The sequence below is a fragment of the Rana temporaria genome, chromosome 3 (assembly GCF_905171775.1).
Source record: "Rana temporaria chromosome 3, aRanTem1.1, whole genome shotgun sequence".
NCBI classification, from domain to species: domain Eukaryota; kingdom Metazoa; phylum Chordata; class Amphibia; order Anura; family Ranidae; genus Rana; species Rana temporaria.
Window position 1 is genome coordinate 222,261,317 of NC_053491.1, and position 18,148 is coordinate 222,279,464.

Consider the following 18,148-nt stretch of genomic DNA (forward strand, 5'->3'; position numbering starts at 1 on the left):
GGACTGCTCAGTAATTTTTAGACATAAAGCATCTGCTATAATAGGCAGGTAACAGTGAAACTATAAAAATAAAGGCTATTCTTACATTTATCTGAATACATATATTTTTTTCTGTGACTTCATTTTAGGCTCTATAAGGTTACTTCACTAAATCTCATAACTCTCCCCTCCTCCTTATGCCGGCGTATACATTTTTCGGGTTGTAAAAAACATTGTTTTTTAAAAATGTCATTTAAAATGATCATGTGTGGGCTTCAGAGCATTTTTCAGGTTCTGAAAAACGACAAAAAAAAAATTCGAGTTGTAAAAAATGATCGTGTGTGGGCTTTAAAAAACCCACACATGCTCAGAAGCAAGTTATGAGACGGGATCGCTCGTTCTGGTAAAACTATCGTTCATAATGGAGTAAGCACATTCATCAGGCTGTAACAGACAGAAAAGCGCGAATCGTCTTTTACAAACACCAAATAAGCAAAAGCAGCCCCAAGGGTTTTCACGATCGTGTGTGGGCAATGTCGTTTTAATGATGAAGTTGGAAAAAAAATCGTTTTTTCTAGAGGCTGAAAGACATATTTTTTTACAAGCCGAAAAATTATTGTATGTACGCGGCATTACTGTTTTCTCAATGTCTGCTTTAACTCACTGATAACGTTGACAATAGCACCATGTAAGCAGCTGCCCTGGGATGATATAACTGCAAATGAGATGAATATATCGTTGAGTTCAGAAGCTTATTCAAATAAATTTGTTCAAGCTCTGTTTTGTCGGATTGTTTTGCCAAACTGATGTTTTTATGCTGTCTCTAAAGCTTTAGGCATGACAGCACTTTAGTTTAAGTGAACAATTTATGCAAAACTATTACATCAATTATCCTACAATAACACTACTATACATTTAAAATTACATGACCCTGAGCTCGCTGTAGGAAAATTTAAATAGAGTGAAATAAAAAACACAATAGTTTCTAGTTTACAGACCTTCTACAGCTGCTGGTTTTGGTGGAATTGTAGCGCTCTGTGTAAGTTTTCCCTCTGAAAAGCATAAGAATAAACTTTTTTTTAAACTTGGCAACATTTTCACTGTTACACAAACTGAAAGACACCAAACATTTATGCCCTATAACTGTAGCAGCAAAATTCCTATGACTGGAAGGGTAAAACCCTGCCTAAACCTGTACACCCAGGATCAGGCTTTGTGCTAGGCAAGAGAGAAGATAACATCCGCTACATTACAAATTTAACTGCTATTTTCTGGTATTGAAATGGTAAAACAATATAAAACTTTCAGTTGAGCAAAGTGAAACTTTATTATAGTTTTCCCAGAGGGATGTTTACTCTCCCTATGTTGTTTCCTATGAGAATCCGAAGCCTAAGCTATTCATCTACACTACAATATAATGATATCAAAATATTGGACAAGTTTATAGTAATTGATATTTTGTCAACCTAACTAAACATTTACCCAAGCATGCAAGACATAAGTTAAGTTAAGTTTGTGACAATAAAGGCCTTGTACACACAAGCCAAATGTAAGGTGGCATTGGTCGGTTCAACAGAGACCGGCCAACATTTGTGTACTGGGGTCGATCTATATGGCCAGCTTATGTCGAAGGGGCATGACTGAAAAAGGTCAGCCAATCTGCTTCCGCTGACCAGAATGTTCTACCTGGGGGGGCGTCACCCTGTCAGAACGCAACAGGGGTGATTGCTGTATTAATGTCGTATAGTTAGAATAGCGGCTCCTCCTGAGAGGGTAAACATTCTTCGTTTAGCCCTACTGGGTTGAATGAAAAAAAACTACTAGTGTGTATGAGGCTTTAGTCACAGGTGTGAATGAATGCGTATGCTCTCTATTAGACAAAAATATTCCAACATATAAAAAGAGTTATAAGAGTTTTTATGTTTCAATTGAAAAAGGGTTATACTGTTTTGACTATGTATGTCACCTCCATCCCTGAGTGAAATTGTTAAGATGAGTACTTTGCTTCTCATTATTGTAGAACTTTTTTTAGAGATATCATATAGCATTTAGTGAAATATTTGCCTATCTATGACCTTCTTTCTTAGTCATGTCATATTTTGAATAACGCCCTATCCGTTTTCATCCTAGAATAAATCAAATGAGTTTGTATCTTGATTATTGTGATCACATGGTACAAAGACATTATGTTCTACCTAGGCACAATCACTGTATTCAGAATAGCGATACTCCCAATAAGACTGTTCACAGCAACTCTGAAAACATACCATAACATTTTGGAAATGTAACTAGGACTCAAGGGGACTACTTTCCATAGAGTAGATAGCATGGGTGGGCTGCGATACCTCTGATTCAAAACCAAGCAGAGATTGGGTAGGAAATTAAAATCAGTTTTCTGTCAGTATTCCACCATACCAGATGTATGCCTCTCTGATGGTTATGATTTTTTTGTTGTGTTATTCTTAACATGAAGTAGCCTGGGAGCTTTTTGACTGCCCATTCTATAGCCTGGTATTACAGTCATGAATAGACCCATTTTATGAAGACTAATAAACAAAGCTTATACAGTGAGAACAATTGTGCATATATTTTAATTCTGGCAGACAACAGCTTGATGTTCTTTTTTGAGTGCCAACAATAAAAATAAATCTGCAACTTCAATACAAAAATATTTGTTGCAATGGCAATATGGACTTATAGGCAAGCACTTGTGAACAAAAACAATTTGTGATTTAGTTGGACAAGCATTGAAATGCTCTTTATCAATTACTGAGAATCTAAAATAGGTTTATTGGAGATAACAAATATAGATGTATTATATAATGTTTCCATTACTGATCACACTTTTGTTTTCATTTAATATTTGTTATAATATAATATAATAGTTTTGTTCTATTCATATTATGGTTGTATTAACTTACCCTTCGGAGTACCAGTAACTGTACTTTACATACATATATTGTAGATGTGGAAGATAACAATGTACAAGCTGGTAACAGTGGGTGGTCATGGATCGCCTAGTGATGACAAGCATTCTTATGCTATGACAGAATTCTGATGACAGCACCACTGCAGAGTGCTAATGTGTACATATATCCCTCTGACAGATAGCTAAAACATGATGATTTACAAAGTCTGCAATGGTAAATTTCTAAAGCAACATGAATTTGTATAAATAAACAAAATAAATCTGCACTAAGTGATAAAAAATATTACACAACTGTACAGAAGCAGCACTCAATGATTGAATAAAAGAGATCAAGAAAGTGTTTATACATAAAAAGTGTTGCAATTCATCATAAAATATATATGTGTAATTAATAACCAAAACATGCCCTAGCTCGAAACATATGGTCTCAATAAATATTTACTGATGACAAACAATTAGTGAACAAAATGCATTCATAAAAAACAATGTTCCATCAAAATCACAAACAAATACTGTATATTATTATAAGTAAAAAAGCTTCACAACAGAAACAGGTGAAAAAGTGCTCACTCAATATCACACATGATCACTCCCGTGTTCCAACACCAAACACAGCCTCTTACCAAAGATATCCAACCACTAACCTAAAATACAATAAATGCATGAGGACTATCCAGGGTAACTGCCAGATCAACCCCCTAAGGCAGGCATCACAACTCCTCAAAACATTATGGACAAAATAGACCATGGAGAAAGGAAATGGACAGACTCATAGTCCAAAACTGTCATACAGTATTTATTGTTCCTTATGGTACCCATTCCCAGATAGCAAGCAACTGTGCTGCAAGTTTAAAAACGACTTGCTAAGCTATTGCTAGACTTGCCAGGCTTCACAAGTTTGTTGCACAATTGCAGCAAGTCAGCATTGCATGACTCCAAGTCTGCTGCAAGTTCTGGTTCAGTTATGTTGTGCAATAGTCATCCCATCACAGGGGTCGCTGTGGCTGAATTTTAATGCTGTATACTTGCAGAGCTCTTGCTGTAGACTCTGCACTGCAACTTTGCTCTGGCTAGAGACTTGCAACGCAAAGTGAACATGTGCAGCAAGTTAACAGACTTACAACTCAACGCTACCACAAATTTGTAGCAAGTTATCCTTGCTATCTGGGTTGTTGACTTTTTATAATAAAATTGTGCGATAGTATTACGCTACATGTCTGCTTTTTTCCTCTCTCCACGGTCCATTTATGATGTTTTTGAGAAGTTGTGATAGCTGCCTGAGTGGGTTCATCTGACAGTTACCCTGGATAGTTCTCATGGGTTGATAGAACTTACCCCGGTGGCCTAGCTAAGGGGGATGGTGTGGACCTTTAGGTGGTTACTTCAGCAACAGTCAGCAGTCAGTAATCCACATGTACTAAACCTTCCTGCTGGCAATCTCATTCACACCCAAAAATCTTGCATTGGAGCATAGGTAGTATCCCTTTAGACCTGGTGCATGCAAAAGTCAAGTGTTTATGGCAGGCAAGTCTATCCTTCTGTTATGTTACAGTGTATGTCTGGCCAGCAGCTGCATATTGGTCCTGTACAAGCAATGGCTGACTACAAAGGGCTTCCCCCTTCTCTCTGGTAGTACCCTTATCATGTGGCTCTTTACTGCACAGCAGGCTCCTCACAGCCCAGATCACGATCCACGGCACAAGGATAGCGTCCACTCTGCTTCCCCTGCTTTCAGATAAAGATGTCCCACTGACTATCCTCAGTACAAACGGATGGATTATGGTTTGTATAGCACTGGCCTTCCCACAAAAAAATAGCTTTATTCCTTATTCAGCCTGATAAAATCACTCCAGCCCCTGCCCTTTAATGTCTCTGGCTTGGGAGTTTTAGATTTCCAGCCTGCCATATAGCTCAATCTATCCTGCAAACTACACCTCCCACAATCAGCCACAATTTTTCACCAGAGTCTCACTTGTATTCCATGTTCCACAGGTGCCCTCTAGTGGATGGAGGCAGAAACATTACTGGCTGTTTCTGTATAGCAGTCTTTTGCGGATACATACAGATCAGCAACAGCACAGTGAGACTTAAGACTGTCCTGCCAGCTAAATGCCAGGCTTACATGTTCATGACCATTGTGTTAGAGGTCTGATATCTCTGGTAAGAGGCTGATTTTGGTGTTGGAATACAATGATCACATGTGATATCCAGTCAGCACGTTTTCACCAATGGATGAACTCTGTTTCTATTGTTGAGCTTCTTCTCTTAAAAATAATATTTTTTGTTTAGGATTTTTGTGTTGTGGGATTTTATTTTAAGTCAATGAATTGTATTCATTGTTTTTTTTTCTCCAGTATACATTTATTGAGACATTATGTACAGTATTGCGGTATTACATGTTTTGGTTATCAATTTCACTTTTGTTGATCCATATATATTTAAGGGAAAACACAACAAGTTATATGTATTACCAAACTAAATTACATTTCACTTACATTTCATACAATCAGTAACTAACTGTGAATTCATTACATTATTCATTGATTATTAATATTTAGTTATAATATTTCAAAAACCTCACCATAATATACATTTTTGATGTGCAGTATGAGATCCTGTTGCCATAAGTATCTAAAGCCAAAGCAACTATTTTTTTATGTTTTGGATAAAGTGGGACAGAGTGGGAAAAGGGGCAGGTCCCCTTTCAGTTTTTTTTTATTGCTGTTTGTACCCCAGATTTAAAGAATAGGTTCACCTTTACCAACAGGTTATATGTTACTCCGGTATTTAAGGTATAACATGTAACATGTTGGTAATCATATCCCCCCTGACACCCGAATGCCTTCCCCTGTGACAGCAGGTGTTCTTTTCCCCTCACTCACTGTCAATTAATGGAAGTTCCAGATGACCAGCGGTAGTAAATACTGTTTCTTTGATCCAAGTTTCTCCTTCCAACCTTTTGGAAGGAGAACATGTACCACCCACTCTGACGTCACTTACCGTTGCCTGGATTCGTTGATGGTCCGGACAGCACAGCCCTCCATCTTGGATCAGAGAAACAGTATTTACCACTGGTCATCTAGAACTTCCATGTGCAGCTGTCTTACTCCCAGGATGCACCCTGTTAGACATTATGGATTCATTGATATGCCTGTTTTTCACTTCCATCTTGTAAGTGTTTTTAACCCTTCCTTGTCATTTAAGTGTTTTATTACTGCACTTAGAATAGCCTTCTTCTCTGCTTTGTTTTCCAACTTCCTGGTCACACTGTTTGCTAATTTTGCAATCATCTAAAATAAGTACACCAAAATATTTTTCTTCCGCTACCATCCTTTACTGAACAGGTCAGATGACTGATTTTTCTTCCAATCATTCAAACAAAAAATATATGTAGCGTGCTTTGTGTTATCTACAAATGATTTGACCTGTTAATGCCCCATACCACCATATCATTTGGTGATAACATATAAATTATAACCTATGGTGTAGTTATTTTTTTTTCACATAGTTTAAACCTTTTATAAGGAAAAAGTAAAAAGCATAAATTGTAATACATATATCTGCAACCATACCTTTGTGGCCGAGTTTTACTTTAGAGTCCCCACTGACAACTGAAAACTCTTCCTCATGGGCGACTTTATTATCAACGATTACAGTGCGTTTTGTGTGCTCTGTTTGAGTGACTGTCTTTTCGGTCTTTCCGCCTTGTTGCCATTTCGTTTGCACCCCTGTCTTGACGGTCTGAGTTGTAATCTCAGTTCTACTTCCACCTGCTACATGAACAGTCTTTTGTTGGTCAGTGAAAGTAGAGCCTGAAATATAAAAAGAAAGACCTTGTCTTGCCTGTTGAAGGGACAGAGCCGCATGTTTTTGCAAGCTTTTTTCAGTGCTATATTTAGAAGCCAAAAGCGGCAAAAGGATTGTCTGCTTCTTTATTAATCTTTATGACAGGTGCAGCAGAGACAAGCGCTAAATTCACTTTTTCATTACAGCTATTCTGATAGATTGCCTGATGTAATTATCAAGTAGCTCAGACAGCGCTGCATACAGGCTAATTGATTTGTGACCTTTGTGACAAAAATAGCTGATTATTGTGAGTAATTAAGACAGAGCTCTTGTTAGTTTGCATGCAGCCCAAATTCTTGCTTTCTTGTTGGCCTGTGTTACAGTATTTCCATTGCTTTACATTTAACACGAATTCCACAAGCTGCAGGGAACTATGTTTCTATGTATACTTGTACAGATAGTAAAGGAAAGGTTTACTCCTTGTTTTTATTTTTTAAATAAATGTACACAACACAGTGTATATACACTATATTGTCAAAAGTATTGTGACACCTGCCTTTACACGCACATGAACATTAATGGCATCCCAGTCTTAGTCCGTAGGGTTCAATATTGAGTTGGCCCACCTTTTGCAGCTATAACAGCTTTAACTCTTCTGGAAAGGCTGTCCAAAATGTTTAGGAATGTGTCTATGGGAATGTTTGACCAATCTTCCAGAAGCGCATTTGTGAGGTCAGGCACTGATATGGATGAAAAGGCCTGGCTCACAGTCTCCACTCTAATTCATCCCAAAGGTGTTCTATCGGGTTGAGATCAGGACTCTGTTCAGGTCAGTCAAGTTCCTCCACTCCAAACTCGCTCAATGTTTTTATGGACCTTGCTTTGTGCACTGGTGCTCAGTCATGTTGCAACAGGAAAGGGCCATCACCAAACTGTTCCCACAAAGTTGGGAGCATTAAAATTGTCCATAATGTCTTGGTATGCTGATACCTTAAGAGTTCCCATTACTAGAACTAAGGGGCAAAGCCCAACCCCTAAGAAAACAAACAAACACCATAATCCCCTCTCCACCAAATGATTTGGACCAGTGCACAAAGCAAGATCCATAAATATATGGATGAGTGTGTGTGGGGTGGAGGAACTTGACTGGCCTGCACGGGACTTCAACCCGATAGAACACCTTTGGGATGATTTAAAGTTGGGGCTGTGAGCCAGGCCTTCTTGTCCAACATCAGTGCCTGACCTCACAAATGAACTTCTGGAAGAATGGTCAAACATTCCCATAGACAAACTCATAAACCTTGTGGAAAGCCTTCCCAGAAGCTGTTATAGCTGCAAAGGGTGGGCCAACTCAATATTGAATCCTATGGACTAAGACTAGGATGCCATTAAAGTTCATGTACATGTAAAGGCAGGTGTCCCAATACTTTTGATAATATAGTGTATATACAATGTGGTGTATATATTTGTTTAAAAAATAAAAACAAGGAGTAAACCTTCTCTTCACTATTTGTATAAATGTCTATATATATATATATATATATATATATATATATATATATATATATATATATATATATATATATATATATATATATATATGTGTGTATGATAATCTGTATGTTTATGTGTGTGTGGGTGTTTGTATGTGGATGTCAGTGTGTATATATGTATGCTGTGCTATGAATAAAGGGGATGGAATCATTTGGGTACTGTGCGTAGATGTATATACTCCTGACCCCTGCACTGCACTGTTAAAGCTAAGTCAGTGACACTGATACATCAGATTAGATGTACTCAGCAAACTATTTGGACTTTGCATGGAACTAACAACCAAGAACCAAGAATAATATGGAACTATGCCAAGTATTATTCACTTTTAATCCCTTTTGTATTTGTGTTGCTTAATGTCTGTCTTGTAATATTTTTTCTGTAAATATTTTCTTTTCATAAAAACAATATTTAAAAATGTTAAGCTGAATCTCTGAATGCTTTGACCAAAATAAAATAGTTTTGCCTCTGTAGGAAGCTACTGTTCTGTACACTCTGTTACATCCCTGTCTGGATGTTGAAGTGAGTAATATAGGTATTTTCATGTCTATATGTTTAGCCAACCCAAAGTATTCAATAGTCCAAAATGCAATAAGCCAACAAAAAAAGTATGCAATATACTGTAGATGTAAGAAGTTTTCCCAGGAATATTAATACCTGCAGTGATTAGAAACATCTGCTCAATTGCCAATTCAAACTTGAAAACTTGGACAATTTAGGATATAATATGGAGTTAGCTTAGATTCACTCTAGTGCTGCTGCATAATCATTCTTTTTTCAGTGTGTTTTTGTAGCACATTTTTGCATGTTCTTTGCATTTGTATGCATCGTACATTTTTTTGCAAGGGGAGAAGACTTGCAAAAACTGCTCCAAAAATACATGTACAATCATTTTTTACATACATTTCATGCACTCCCATTGAAGTCTATGGGGACAAAAACACACTATGCTGCACAAAAAGAGGCACATGCATCTTTTCAAAAATCACATATACCATATGTACCATATGGCATTGTTATTAATGAGCACCGTAGAGAATAATGTGATTTCCATTGTTGTTGTCCTAGTGTGAACAGTGCCTAACACTTTTAAGAAGCACCTACAATTATGAAATCATTTGGGACTATGTATGAAAGGCAAATATTTGGGGCCTACAATTGAAATATAACCTAAATCAGACTATGAGCCAAGCATCATGCATTTGAGAAATCAGAAGGAATTTTTACATGTATAAACAGAGATGTCTGTAGGAGTGCAAAGTTCTGTATTTGGAAGTGTTAGGAATCAGAGAATGTCAAGCCTGATACAAGAGAGGTACAGAAATGCACATATTTGTCACACTGGACAAAGTAAATTTAGTTCTGCATATTAGTACTAAAATTAACTTAACAGATGAAGATTTATTGTTAGTGTTCTTTGATTTCCTGAAGGTTGCACACTATTCTGCTACGTACACAAGAAATGTTCTAAAACCTTGGTGGTACAGCTCAGATCTGCTTGCAGTTACTTACCTTGCACCTTCCAAGTTTGTACTTTCTTTTTCATTAACACTTTATCATCATATCATAAAAACAAATATAATTGCTATCATCTTTTTAAAAGTGCTCTATTTAAGAATATAAAGTAACTATGCATTGACAGCCCTGATCAAAAGTTTAATAAAAAAACTCTCCCTTTTTGAACGTGGTCGGGTTGCTGAACTGCATAAGCAGGGTCTCTCATCAAGACACTGGACGATCCTCGACCCAAATTAAGGCCCTTACTGGTGCTGACTGCAGCCCCATAACCATCAGACGGCATCTGAGACTGAAGGGCTTCAAAAACAAAAAACGTCTTAAAAAACCTTGTCTCCTTAAACGCCACAGAACTGCTCGTTTGGACTTTGCAAGAGAGCACCAAACATGGGACATTCAAAGGTGGAAAAAAGTTTTATTCTCTGATGAGTAAAAATTTAACCTTGATGGTCCTGATGGTTTCCAATGTTACTAGCATGACAAGCATATCCCACCTGAGATGTTTTCTACGCGCCACAGTGGAGGTGGGCGCCATAATGGTCTGGGGTGCTTTTTCCTTCAGTGGAGCAATGGAGCTTCAGGAAGTGCAGGGCCGTCAAATGGCTGCTGGCTATGTCCAGATGTTGCAGAGAGCATTCCTCATGACTGAGGGCCCTCGTCTGTGTGGTAACGACTGGGTTTTTCAACAGGACAATGCTACAGTACACAATGCCCGCAGGACAAGGGACTTCTTCCAGGAGAATAACATCACTCTTTTGGCCCATCCTGCGTGTTTCTCTGATCTAAATCCAATTGAGAACCTTTGGGGATGGATGGCAAGGGAAGTTTACAAAAATGGACAACAGTTCCAGACAGTAGATGGCCTTTGTGCGGCTGTCTTCACCACTTTTTGGGGGGGTTTAGTTTTTTTTTTGGAGGTGTGGTCCTAAACTTTTGATCAGCTGAAAAACAGCCTGTTTCAGTTTAATTGTTGAATTGTTGTTTTCATTAAATTGAATGCTCAAATTTTTTTTGTCTCACTCTCATTTCTTCTTGTTGCATGTTGAAGGGGAGGTGGGTAATGATGGGGATAGAAAGTAAGTGAGTTGGGAATCCTTACCAAGTAAATGTCAGCCTATGAAGTAAGCCAGACGTAAGAGAATGGATGGTATCACTGCGGGAACTCTGCTTCATAGACTGACTTTACTTAAGGCTCTTATTCATTCCTATAAGGATTCCCAACTCACTTCCTATCCCCATCCTTCCCCCTCTTCTCCCCCCCCCCTTTCTCCTTCATCCCACCTTTTCCCTTCCTCCCCCTTCATACTCCCATTTGCCCCTCCCCTCTCCCTTCTTCACTTTTCACTTTCCCCATTCTCCATCTTTTTCTTTCCCTCTTTCCATTTTCATCTCCCACTTCCCCCCCCTTTCCCATCCCCGTGAGTTGTTACCACATGTCTATATTCACCCTAGTTTTTTTAGGTGTATTTGCCATCTTCATCATGCACATCTAACCTGCCATACTTATGTGTGAACAATCTTTCCCTGTTGGGGGTATGCAGAATAAGTCCCCAAGGGGGTCCCCAGGCTCAGGGGAGGGCTGGCAGCCTTAGGCCTGGGGGGCAAGTCCAGTCAAGTGGCCCATAGAGCGTGGAAAAGTGATGGATCGAGGAAAGATTTTTTCATGATCACCAGTCCGCACAGAGGCCCCCCTCACCTCAGAGTCCACACAGAGGCCCCCCTCACCTCAGAGTCCGCACAAAGGCCCCCCTTACATCAGAGTCCGCACAGAGGCGCCCCTTACATCAGAGTCCGCACAGAGGCCCCCCTTACATCAGAGTCCGCACAGAGGCGCCCCTTACATCAGAGTCTGCACAGGGCGGCCCTTACATCAGAGTCCGCACAGAGGCGCCCCTTACATCAGAGTCCGCACAGAGGCCCCCCTTACATGGTGCTTTTTTGGGTTCAAACTTCCTGTCCAGTGCCCACACATGCCCGGGGAGTGTGGGCAGGGCAGACTCAGAAGGAGGAGGAGCAGATGAGCTCTATCTCTCCTCATGTCTGTGCAGAGAGAAGGGGATGTCAGCGCTGGTGTGCGCTGAGGCTGAGCTATGTGTGAGACGAGACATAGCTCAGCTCTGCAGCCATCTACCTCGGAGCTGACACAGGCACGGCTGCACAGTGGGAGGTGAGCAGCGGCCGTGACCTGTGTTAACAGAGCTCCAGCAGGCATATTCCTGCTCCGCAAAAACAGCATTTGTTAGTGGCGGCCGGTGGCTGTGCATTGTGTCACCAGCCCGGGTGGAGATTTCCACCCTGCCCTCCTGCCAGCCCTCCCCTGCCCAGGCTTGACCTCCATCAGGCCGGTGCCAATCTTTTTACAGGTAAATCTTTGAATACTTATTGTTTTTCTGATTTAAAATTACGTAAAATCCATACTATAGGCTGTATTTACACTTACTTTTAAATGTTTGCCTTCTTCTCTCCCTCCACATTTGGACATGGTGTATAAGCTTTATTGGTTCTTAATTGGTAAATCATGTAAATTACTACTAATTCATGCCATAATCCGAGGCCCTGAGCCCACGAAATGCATAGGCCACCCTTTCGGATTCTTCTGCTAGGTTAACCATACCGGCTTGGACAACTGAAATGTAACTGTAGATTTTATTCAACAAGTTTTGTCCTTTTTAGGAAAAATATATGTATGTACTAAATAAAAATATGTACATTTTTTAATATTTACTAGTTTGGGCACTTATTAGACCCTACAAGTTACATGCAAAGTCCCACATACTTTTTTCTTACATTCTATACTCTTACTTCTGGACCTCTCTGCTGCCTTTGATACAGTTGACCTCCCTCTCCCTCTCAAAAAACTCCACTCCTTTGAACTCTGTGACCATGCTCTTCCTTGGTTCTCATCTTATCTATCTCACTGCACCGTCAGTGTCACTTCTACATCCTCCTCTCCTCTTCCCTTTTCTGTCGAGGTCCATCACGGTACTGTTCTTGGACCTCTCCTACTCTCAATTTATACCTCTTCCCTGGGTCAGCTGATAGCCTCCCATGCCTTTTAATATAATGTCTAAGCTGACGACAAATTTATCTCTCTACCCCTCAGCTCACAACATGAGTCTCCTCATGTATCACTAATTTACTGACTGACATATCAGTCTGGATGTCACAGACTCATCCACCTTACCAACCATTCAGTATCTGCTACCCCTCTCTTCCAATCCCTTCATTGGCTCCCACTCACACAATAAATTCAATTCAAAATACTAACAATAACTTACAAATCAATTCACAGCTGAGCCCCCAGCTACATTACTGACCTAGTCTCAAAATACCAAATAAATTGTTCTCTTTGTTTCTCCCAAGACCTTCTGCTCTCTAGCCCCCCTGTCACCTCCTCTCATGCTCGCCTCCAGGACTTTTCCCAAGCTTCTCACATCCTATGAAACCCTCTACCCCAATCTGTTTGACTATCTCCTACTTTGTCCACTTTTAGGCAATCCCTGAAAACTCTTTTCTTCAGTGGAGCCTAAAGCACCTCCACCTAACAACTGTATTTACACTTTCTCAATAATCTTTTCCCTCCCTGTTATTACCTTTTGTATCACTAGACCCTATCTTTTAGATTGTAAACTCTAACAAGCAAGGCCTTCTGATTCCTCCTGTATTAAATTGTATTGTAACTGTACTGTCTGCCCCATATGTGTGTAGCCTATTGCATTAGGGTGTGTGTCCCAAAGCTCAAACACACATGCCTTTCTCTGCAGCCTCAGCTGCACTGGACAGTAAATTAATGGGAAGTGATTTGTGCTGAGCGGCTTCCTGTTCATTCACAAACTGAAGCATAGTAAACACAGTTTACTATGCTTCAGTTATGAATGAACACAGTGCGCGAGTGTGTTTACTGTGTGTTTACATTTAGAAAAGAGGGGCTGGTATAGGGCAATAGGGGGAATCAGCACTGCATGCAGTGATTAGGGTGTGCCCAGCCACACTGCCACACCCCCTGCGCATGCCTATGGTCTGCCCTCATGTTGTAAAGCACTGTGAAAACTGTTAGTGCTATATAAATCTTGTATAATACTATCATATCCGTTTTTTTTTATCTGAAATAGTAAGCAAGGTCTTAACAGTAAGGCCCCGTACACACGACCGAGTTTCTCGGCAGAATACAGCCAGAAACTCGGTTCAGAGCTGAATTCTGCCGAGAAACCCAGCCGTGTGTACACTTTCGTGTGAGGACCTCGGCGAGGAAATAGAGATCATGTTCTCTATTTCCTCATTGTTCTATGGGAGAACTCGGCCCGCCGAGCTCCTCAGCGGCTCCAGGACTGAACACGCCGAGGAACTCGATGTGTTTGGCACGTCGAGTTCCTCGGCCGTGTGTACGGGGCCTAAGGGTACATTTACACTTGCTTCGACTTTAACACACATTAACGGCTAGTTTACACTTGCTTCAAAACAAGGTTTCAGACAGGCCTTGTTAAAACTCTGTGAACGCTAGCTAAAGCCTCGTACACACGATCAGTCCATCGGTTAAAAACACGATCGTGTCAAAACACAACGACGTGCTGAAAAAAACGAAGTTCAATGCTTCCAAGCATGCGTCGACTTGATTCTAGGCATGCGTGGATTTTTAACCGATCGTTGTGCCTACTAACGATCGTTTTTTCCCATCGGTTAGGAATCCATCGGTTAAATTTAAAGTAAGTTGGCTTTTTTTTAACCGATGGTTAAATAACTTATGGGGCCCACACACGATAGGTTTTGACCGATGAAAACGGTCCATCAGACCGTTGTCCTCTGTTTAACCTATCGTGTGTACAAGGCCTAAAGCTCCTGTCATTAAATAAAATGGTTAGCTTACAGTCTTGTTTACAGTTTGCTTTTGCTTTGCTTTGCTTCGGCCTTGCTTTAAAAATTATACCCCATGTAGTTTTAGTGGTGCTTCAAAGCATCTTAAAAGCCTCCAAAGAAGTTTATGGCAAAGTTTGACTGAAGCCCCACTGAAGCCCCTCTGAAGCCCCATAGAAGCCCCACCGAAGCCTCATCAAAGCCTCATCGAAGCACCAAGCAAAAGGTGTAAGCAGGGCTGTAAGCTAACCATTTTATTTAGTGATAGAAGCTTTGACTGCCATTCAGAGAGCTTTAACAAAGCATGTCCAAAGCCATGTTTTGAAGCAAGTGTAAACTAGCCCTTAAGGATATCCAAACTGAAGCCTGAGTTTTGAACTAGAATTCGTGAAGATGTGTTTGGAACTGGCTGACAGAGATAAAGTGGAAGTAAAACCCTCCAATCGTTTTCAGCCAAGGAAGCTGCCATCTTGGCCTCTGTTTAATCCTCAACTGCCATGATGCTGTCACATGTGATCAGTTATGACACCAGGCCCTGGATGTTTTGACAGTTTGGCTGAGAGCACAAGCAAATGTGACAGTTACATTTTCGGCACATGCCAGGAATTTAACTGTTTTTTTAAACTGTTAAATCAATTTGTTTACTTCTACTTTAAGTCCCAGAGCTTCCTTGTAGGAGAGAAGTATGAAATTAAAGTGCTTTCAGTTATTATACAAACAACATTTCCAACAAAAATTGTTAGAAGTTGTGAAAGATTTTTGCAGGTGCCAAGTCAGTGTGGTGTCCCAAGGCTGTAATTGATGGTAACAAATGTAGCAGTTCTGCAGCTTATAGTTTTAAAGTGGTTGTACACCCCATTCATAAAATTTGACCTAGTCACATATATCGGTAGTGTTTATTTATCTATCTTTAAAGCACAAATGCCATTTGTCCCTGGTGCCTTATTCCTCTGTTATCAACAGAGTCACTTCTGACACATTCTCCGACACACAAGATAACAGCAGCTGAAAATTTGTGTCAGGCAGGGAGCATATAGGAAGATTAGAAGTGACTTCAATACACTGGGCTATAGCTCTCAACTGGCATTCCTCTACTGTTCCATGGTCTTAAATAATGGATTGTATGTTGGCCATCAAACTAGCAGAACGCATTCATCACACTTTTTTCAATACTATGAACACATACGATCGAAAATGGAAGCCTTGGGAGCTATCTTTGATGATTCATTGAACTAAGATGGGATACTGTTATCTCTTTTTTTTCTTTCTGCCATTAAACAAATCCACTGGGTTCTTGCATCGCTATATTATGTTATCCATGATTTATTTTCCTACCTTTTAAATAACTGCTATGCATATTTTTTATGGATGTTCACTGCTCACATATATATATTTGTACTTCTTGCCTATGTTCATTTAAACTGTATTGAGACTTATTTTTCAATAAACCGTTTGTAAACAAAAAAAGAAGTGAGCTGGTCTATTCAGATTGCAGCTCTGCATGTTCCTACGTTCCTTTTCCTATGTGGAGTGGGGGTGTGTGCCTTTCCTCCAATCAGATCTGTATTCCAGACTCCCCACCCACTGCTGAAAGAGGGAAAAAAGATTTCTGCACTTTCCAAAGAGTGTAGACAGGGAAAGACAGCACATATTTAAGTAAAACCTATGTAGGAGGATTTGCTTCAATCTCTGTGTATCATCTGAGGCTATTAACTTCACTCAGTATGTGTAAGGGTTTACATCCACTTTAAGACAGGTGAAAGTGAGTAATTATAATGTGTTATAGTTTTACTTGAGCAAGAGATAGAGCATATTGTTTCATGCAGAGGTATTTAAAAGGTAAAAAAATGGCCTATAAGCTTTATGTTTATTATTTATAAACCTGATCCAGAGTCATAGGCTGAGGTGTCTTATTGATTGGTGAGGTATGGAAAATTGTGCTTATGATTCCTAACTAGCAGTTAGTAAAATTGTTAAATCTAATCAATCAAATTAAAGAAAACAAAAAAAAAAACTCTTTAAGTAACTGATTATTTCCCATGAGCAGACCTCATTCCTTATTTCAAGAAGATTCTGAATACTATAAAAAGGTATTTATTTAAATCACCTAAATTTCTCTGCCTGATCTGAGAGTGAGGCCTCGTACACACGACCGGGAAACTCGTCGTAAAAGAAACATCGTTTTCCTCGACGAGTTCCTTGTTAGGCTTGTCGAGAATCTTGTCAAGCTTTCTTTGCATACACACTGTCAAGACAAAATCTCATCGTTCTCAAACCCGGTGACGTACAACACGTACAACGGCACTATAAAGGGGAAGTTCGATTTCACTGGCACAACCCTTGGAGCTGCTTTTGCTAATCTCATGTTACTGCGTGTTAAAGCGGAGGTTCACCCTCAAAATGAACTTTCCAGCATCCTTAATAAAGCGGAAGTAAACCCATCAATTTAACAGTTTGAAAAAGCAGTTACATTCCTGGCATGCCGGGAATGCTAACTGTCACATTGGTTGTGCTCTCAACCAAACTGTCAAACCATCCAATGGCTGGTGTCATAACTGATCACATGTGCAGCATCATGGCAGTTGAAGATTAAACAGAGGCCAAGACGCGCCTTAGCAGCCGTCAATCAACTCTTCTTCGCTTAGAAACGCCCATTCCCCGCAGGATTCCCCGCTCGGAGCCGGAAAACAAGGGCTCATATAACGATAATTACAAGTAAAAAAAAACAGCATACTGCAGATGTTAGCAGTATGCTACAGCTAATGTCAAAAAGTGGATTTTTGGGTGAACCTCCGCTTTAAGTAAAAGTTTGGTAAGAGACAATTCTGGCTTTTCAGTCTGTTACAGCGTGACAAATGTGCTATCTCCATTACAAACGCTACTTTTACCGAAGGTGCGCACCCGTCTCATACTTTATTCTGAGCATGCGCGGGTTTCTAAGCATACACACAAACGTGTTTCTCATTGTAAACCAGCCCGATGAGAAACACGAAGAGGAAATTGAGACTCCAGACAAAGAAAAAGAGAACTTGTTCTCTTTTTTGCTCGTCGAGATCCACAACAGTTTTCTCGACGAAAAACATACACACAACTGTTTTCCTCTGCAAAAAAGCTCTGCCACCAAGTTTCTTGATGGATTCTGTCGAGGAAAACGGTCATGTGTACGAGGCCTGACTCCAAACTTTCCACCCTCCATCCCTTTACTTACCTTTTTCTCTCTACCTACTCTTTTTTCAACTCTACTCTAAAGCCCCGTACACACAATCAGAATTTCCGATGGAAAAAGTCAGACAAACTTTTTCTATCGTAAATTCCGACCGTGTGTATGCTCCATCGGAGTAATTCCATCAGATATTCAGAGGAATTCCATCAGAGTTTAGATAGAGAACATGTTCTCTTTTACTCCAATGGAATTCGTCTGAATTCCGATGTGAGTTTGGCCGGGCAAAAGCCTGATTGTGTGTTCGGGTCTTTAATCTTACTTTTCTTTACATTTTACAAGAACGGCTTGTCAACAATCACTCCGAATGTAGAATT

The 18,148-nt window shown here is 39.9% G+C and overlaps 1 protein-coding gene across 16 annotated transcripts in view; it reads right to left on the minus strand.

Moving 5' to 3' along the window:
* MYBPC1 (myosin binding protein C1) overlaps positions 1 to 18,148 on the minus strand; it is a 168,326-nt gene that overhangs the window by 129,857 nt on the left and 20,321 nt on the right. For all 16 annotated transcript variants that reach the window (XM_040344311.1, XM_040344310.1, XM_040344309.1 and 13 more), the window contains exons 2-3: positions 6,481 to 6,720; positions 978 to 1,031 (exon numbers count right to left, since the gene is read on the minus strand). In XM_040344311.1, coding sequence (XP_040200245.1) covers positions 978 to 1,031; positions 6,481 to 6,720 — 294 coding nt within the window. The remainder of the gene's footprint in view (positions 1 to 977; positions 1,032 to 6,480; positions 6,721 to 18,148) is intronic.